The sequence below is a fragment of the Dendroctonus ponderosae genome, unplaced genomic scaffold, assembly GCF_020466585.1.
Source record: "Dendroctonus ponderosae isolate FM_Combo_2020 unplaced genomic scaffold, Dpon_F_20191213v2 Dpon_F_20191213_8, whole genome shotgun sequence".
NCBI classification, from domain to species: domain Eukaryota; kingdom Metazoa; phylum Arthropoda; class Insecta; order Coleoptera; family Curculionidae; genus Dendroctonus; species Dendroctonus ponderosae.
Window position 1 is genome coordinate 12473971 of NW_026019016.1, and position 6955 is coordinate 12480925.

The 6955-nt window shown below is 35.8% G+C and overlaps 1 protein-coding gene across 1 annotated transcript in view; it reads left to right on the plus strand.

Moving 5' to 3' along the window:
* Positions 1 to 6955, plus strand: part of LOC109541944 (serine/threonine-protein phosphatase 2B catalytic subunit 3) — a gene marked incomplete in the record, with an annotated part of 59971 nt that overhangs the window by 27301 nt on the left and 25715 nt on the right. Inside the window, 3 exon segments of the mRNA XM_048669315.1 lie at positions 2193 to 2317; positions 2412 to 2523; positions 6204 to 6349. Coding sequence (XP_048525272.1) covers positions 2193 to 2317; positions 2412 to 2523; positions 6204 to 6349 — 383 coding nt within the window.

Here is a 6955-nt window from a genome sequence, read left to right on the forward strand (position 1 = left end):
TAACGAATGGTTAGAAAAGTATGAAGACTCTGACTACGAGTATGACACAGACGAAGATGTCCCAATGTTGGCGAAGAACAAGTTAAAACCAAATAGAGTGATTTCAATTTATTCGAATATGTGAGCATTGATAATGGCATTCTTACAAGAGAAACGTTGACCGATGAGCAAATTATAGACTCCGTAACCTCATCTAAAGCTTTAAGCGATAATGAGAAAGATGACGATTTAGGTGAAACGTGTTCTACTGTAGACACTAATGCTGTTCCAACCATTTCTGAGATGACAAAAAAAAGTGTCCGAAACTCGGAATTTTCTAAAATCACGCCAAGTTCCTAATCATATCTGGGAGTCCTTTTGTGATCTTGAAAACTACATAAATAACATCTATTTTTGCAGCAGAAATGTACAAACAAAAATTACAGACTTTATGAAGTAGATTTCAAATTGAATTTTGTTTGTCTTTTTGTGTTCTTTTTAGACATACCTGCTAACTTCTACTACTCTATGTAAAAATAACGAAATAAAATACACCACGTGTTTTTATATTTTTATCGCTTATAGCGAACTCCGGATATAACGAACCAGTCTTAGTTCATTTTTCAAGTTCGTTATATCCGGACTCAACTGTAGTTTCATTGTATTTATCAAAAATATTCGTGTGAGGCAATTGGAAATATTTAAAAAATAGTTGGCCAAACGACGTGTAGGTGGATTTATGTTACTTATTATTGGCCGCAAAGAAATGTTGGTTTTGTGTATTTTTGGAGTCCCGTAAAATTCGGGAGTTGAACGTTTCGTAATCTGAAAAATTCCTGTTTACGTATGCAGCAATAATATTAAAAATTGAAACGTTGAAAAAATTCTGCCCCAAATCGAGCAAAATATTGGCCTCTGCAGTTGCACATTCTAGAAGGATCAATGACAAATTGAACTGAACATTTCCTTCAACGCGTTCCAGACTTATTCCCACTGGATTGGTGTTGAAATTCCTGGAAAATGGCCCGCAATATTTTATTAAGCATGCGATAAATGCGACTTTGCATATTGGGAAAGTTGTAAGGGCAACAGTTTCTTGCCCATTCGTGCATAGTGTTATATCGCGATGTGTTAATGTCGTGCTTAGCCGCAATTTCGCTTCAACATTGACCAGTAAGTAGGGATGGTCGGTATTTAACGTAACCGCTAAAATAACGTTGTTACCAACGTGTAACCGGAAACAGTTGTTACAGCTAGCAGATTTAACCGGTTGTTTTTGGAACCGTCTCATAAAACCGAAATAGTTGAGCGCACTTCGAACCAGCTGCAGCCGTTTGCCAATTAAAAGGTTGTTTTTGGAACCTTCTCATAAAACCGTAACGGTGGTGAGCGATCTATTCAGCTGCAGCAGTTTGCCGACTTAAACCGTTCTTTTTGGAACCGTCTCATCAAACCTAAACAGTTATGCGCAGTTCGCACTAGCTGCAGCCGTTTGCCGATTTAAACGTTTTTTTGGAACCGTCTCGTCAGTTTCAGTAACCATTTGATCCCACCAGATCTTAAAAAAAAAGGGAAAATTTGCGATTTTTAGATATAAATTCAGTCACAAGATAAAATGAAAGGTAGTTATATAGGCGTTGTCAGGTCGACATATTTTTTTAAAGTGTTTTTTGGTGGTACCAAAATTAACTCGGGTAATACTGCGAACTCATCTGAAAAAATTTTCATTTTTAAACGTTAATTTATTTTTAAATGAGAATTAGATTTTTAAGCATTTTTGCAAATAAAGCGTATATTTAACTTATTCAGTTTTTATTTATATATTTTATCTAGTTTATCATCAGTTCGCTTGCTCTTTAAGCAGGTGCTGTGATTTTAGAATATTCTATTTTATCTAAGAGCGTTAGTTAAGAGTTATTCTTTTAATAAACTAAATCATTATTTGGCATTACTATTTCTACCATCATCATTGCGCATGTTTAATGAAAAATTTTAAAAGTAACATGTTCCTTTTGGAACCGCATTTTGAAACCTATTACCAACGTGCAACTGGAACGTTGTAACCTTGTTACAGAAAAATAACCGTTTGTCCCACCTCTACCAGTAAGTAATCGGGGCCTGATGAAGGGAATTTTGTCGAATTTGTGGAAACTTTTATCCATTTTGACACAGTTATTGGCAATGTTTTATAATGTTGTTTTTCTCTTTTTCAGTATGCGGAGATATACATGGTCAGTTTTATGACCTTATGAAATTATTCGAAGTAGGGGGTCCACCCGCAAATACAAAGTACCTTTTTCTTGGCGATTACGTGGATAGAGGATATTTTAGTATAGAGGTAAGTTGCTAAGAAGTGCATCAATACCCAAACTTCACAGGAAAAAAAAACAAAAAAAAAATCAATAAGTGAGGAAATAATTTGTTTGTTTCAGTGTGTGTTGTACCTGTGGGCATTAAAGCTGTGTTATCCGACCACATTGTTCCTCTTAAGAGGGAATCACGAGTGTCGGCACTTAACGGAGTATTTCACATTTAAGCAAGAATGTAAGTAGATCTAAAATATTCAATTCATTCACTCAGTGGCATGCAAATGAATAATACCAATAGAAGCGAAAGCTAAATTTAGCCGTCGCATAAATGCATCTTTATGCAAAACATGTCATATTTGCCGTCTTATCAAGCACTTAAAAATGACTGCGATAAAACAGGATTTATCACTTTTAAACTTTTTAATGAAGCAGGTTTATCTGATTAGCGATTCCATCGGATTTGTTCACTGTGAAATAGCTGGGGCTGGGCGATAAATGCTTATTGCAGATGGCATGAGGAAAATTATCGGTTTTTCCTGTTTCGGCGCCAATTTCCTTATCTAAACTTAACGATTTTAAGAGGATTTGTTTTGATTTAATTCGGGTTGTTGTGCTTGTTTGTTCACGACTCAATCAGCAGTAGGATTAAAAACTGATCATTTGAAAAGAGCATTTTTTCGGCTCTTATTTGAAATTCCGTATTCTCAATGATGACTATCAAGTCGCGAACAAAACAATTCCTCCCTGCTACGAGGCTTAATAAAAAGTATTACGCTTTTTTTTGAAGAGCGACATTTAAAAATTGGCTTCGTAACGAACAAAGAGCGGCTCGTTCTTTTGAAAGACTCCGACGAATGGAGTCTTTGGGCGTATTTAAGAAAAATACATGGCGAAAATGGGAGTTGAAGTAGCAAGGGAAAATAAGTGCACATTTCTTATCCGTTTTCTTCACATTTGCTCTCCGTGACTATCCGCAAGTTATTGTGTGGCCGGTTCTTGTTAAAATGCCGCAGTGTTGGGAAGTTTTGAAGAATTCTCGCAGCAAAATTAAGCCGTCCGCAATTAGCAGGAATGGAAGGGCGAACTTTTTTCTTAGCCCCCAAATGTGGAGACTCAAAGCAATTTTTATTCCATCCAGAGGTGGAAAGTAGTTTAAAGTTTCTTCAAAATTTCAGAATTTTCCACGTTTTGCAAAGTTACTCTTTCTTCTAAACGCTCAACTTTTTAAAGTTTCACTTAAAAAGGTATTTTCTGCAAAAAAATATAAAAATGTTTTAATTGGAACACTCGCTTTCGTCAATTTGTAAAAAAGTTTTGAAATCCCTTTCCAGCTTCAAATTTGGGACAAAAGTCCATTTTTTTTTTATCAAAAATCGAACAGAGTAAGCGAAAGTTTATAATAAATTATTTGGAAAACTCGTCACCCTCATTCCTCTGAAGACAGGAAAGTTTGTTAAAAAACTGTGGGTTTTTAGTTTTGACTGAATGTTTTTCTTGCGTTACTTTCCGCTCAAAAACGCTCTATTTTGGAGAGTTTCGCTTGAAAATCCTGACAACCTGGAAGTCTTTTACACGAAAAATTACAAAATAAATTTCTTGCTTTGTAGGAATTTTATAAAAACTTTTTCAGTGTCGGATTCGGGACAACAATAAATTTCTCCCGTTTTTCCCGAAAATCATTAAGATTTTCGCAAAAACCGAGTACAAAACTAACAGTTTTTAAGCAAAAGCGCAAAAAACCGTAATTTTCTGATACTTTTCTCCTTTTGTGACAATAATAGGGGGTCTTTTCAGCCAAAAATTACAAAATTTTGGTAGAAAATTTGTCTCATTTATCGCTTTGCAGGGAATTTTAGAAAGCCGTTTTCAGGTTCGAATTTGGCACAAAACCCAAATAATTTTAATAATTTTTTTGCCAAAAGTAATTAAGATTGTCTTGAAAAAACGACCAGAGAAACGAGAGCAAAAGTTTACAAAAAACTAATTGGAAAATTCGCCTCCCTCATAGCGTTGAAGATTTTGTAAGTATTATATTAAGTTTATGTAACATTTCAGGTCTCCAGTTTTAGCAAAGTTTTTTTAAGCAATTCTTTCTGCGCAAAAAAACGCATTATTTTATAGTTTTACTTAAAAATACTGACAATCTTCAGGCATTTTCTGGGAAAACTTATAAAATAATTTTTATCTCGCCTCCGTAACCGCTTGGTAAAAATGGATCAAAAACCTTTTTTGCCGCAAATTTTGGACAAAACCCTAATAGTTTTCTGGGTTTTTCCAAAAATATTTCCCCGAACAGAACAAGCGAAAGTTAATAAACAATTATTTGCAAATCTCGCCACCTTCGTCGCTGTGAATAATTTAGTTTTTTGAAATTCCGGTCTCTTCAATTTTATGTCAATATTTGTAAACAAAACTCTCTAAACAGAAAAATTCGCTTTTTCCAACCGTTTTACTTTAAAATATTGGCAAACTGAGTCTTTTATGCAAAAAAATTCGAGATCGATTTTACAACAAAACTCGTCTTCTTTATTGTCTTTTTCGAATAGTCGTTTTAGCTTTGAATTTGGGACAAAATCCGAACAAAGTTCTCTTGTTTTTTTTTCGAAAAAATTTAAGTTTTTCCCAAAAACCGATCAGAGAAGGCAAAAGCATAATCAACTATTTGGAAAACTCTCCACCTTCATCGTTCGAACATTTATCGTTTCCGACATGCAAAAGAGTTGTTCCTAAATGTATGTTCAAAGTTCCTCAGCATGCAAAAGTGTTGCTTCTAGATAGTCTGCAAGTTTGGGTTATAAGGGAAAACAAACTTCAGTTTGGTAATTTTTTAATTTTTCCCGAAGCTGTTCTTGTTCAAGTTAAAAATCCATCTTGCCCAAACCAGAAGAAACATAAACTTACCTTTCTTTTTATCCACTTGCTGAATAGCTGATTGTCCTGAAACCACAAAAAATATACATATATATATATATATATATTCGCGCATTTCTTGCGACAATATCGAGAAACCTTCAACTAAGTTTCCTATTAAAGTTACCTACGGTTGTAACATTTGCATGCCGAAGTAAAAAAGTGAGGTTTTTTGAGTCTGTTTGCCCAAAAAGAGGTTGGCAAGCTTCGAGGCACACAAATTCGAAACATAACTAATAGCAGCAAGGGAAAATAGGGATGCATAATTCATATCGGAAAATAAAACGCGACAAAATCTGGAATGGAAGGCGAGAAATTCGGCCCGGATTGCGATAAATCAATGGACGAAACGGGGAGCGTTCATTTAAATAAAGTACTAATAGAGTATCGATAAATGCGCCCCACGTGATCGATCCCTATTTAGGCGTTTAGCCGATCGCGAATATGGATGGATTAGTCGTATTTATTTCGATTTATGTTCGTCAATGAATAAATAAGCCATAATTTTTAGCAGGGAGCAGTCGGTAGGATAAAACTATAAAACTAATCACAACTGCGGAATAACGCAGCTAATGAGCCTATGTTGGCACTAAAACTGAAAAGTGCGCTTGAAACGTGTTTAATTATTCATCTTGAGCCTGCAGAACATTTATTTCGCATTCATTTGTCAATGAATAGCGTCAAATTAAGCTAAGACGATGCTAAAGTTTACGTTTGCTGCTTGCTGGGAAAAATTTCCAGAACTCTAAACAGCATTTCGGCAGAAACTTGGAAAAGGTTAAAGCTTGTGGAGGTAATTGACGAGGAAGTTTTCGACGCATTTAAGTAAGTCATTACAGCTTTGAGGGCCCAAAAACCCGACTTTGAGCAGAAAACTAAACTTTAGCAAACTTTCCCAGCCATTGCGTAATTTTCTGATGGAACCGGGCAAAGTTCCGGAATAATTACTGATAGCAGGAGTCAATTCGTTACAAGTTGGAAATGAACCTGTTCTTTTCATTGCAGGTAAAATAAAATATTCGGAAAGAGTATATGATGCATGTATGGAGGCCTTCGACTGTCTGCCTCTTGCGGCGCTCATGAATCAACAATTTCTCTGTGTACACGGCGGATTATCGCCAGAAATACACAATCTAGATGATATACGAAAGGTAAGTTCACAGATTATTCGGCAACTTTAACGTTTAAGGGCTGGTTTTTCCTGGGTTAAAGCCTAAACTGAAGGACGCGATGGCACGTTAAAGATAATGACGGTCTAATTTGCGGTTTCAGCTTTTTCGAGTACATGCGAAACGTTGCGGCTTATTGTTCAGATTTGTGGTTTTCGGGTTCGACCAGGCCTCATTCATTTTCCGAACTGGGTCGACTAATTCCAAATTGCCGGACGGTGTTACGAGCGAAATCCCCGCTGAATCGAACAAGCAAAGACACTTTTACGTGGAAAAACCATTGGCGAATCGAACGGAAAATCTCCGAATGGTTTCAAGTTCATTTTCAGAAGTAGACAATTTTTATCCAATGCACATTCTATAAATTCACTTAAACAGTTGTTTAATTGCAGCTGCGCCGTTTGGTAAATTATCAATTTCCATCGGTAAATCGGCGAAGAAGCCGAAAAAGCATTAAATTAGTTGTTGGTATTCAATATAGTCAATGAGACTGGGATTTTTTTCAAATCAGGCATTTGACCCCCCATTCAATTCTCTATCAAACGATGCCAAAACGAATTATGTGGCTCGAATGGTTCTTGAGAAACT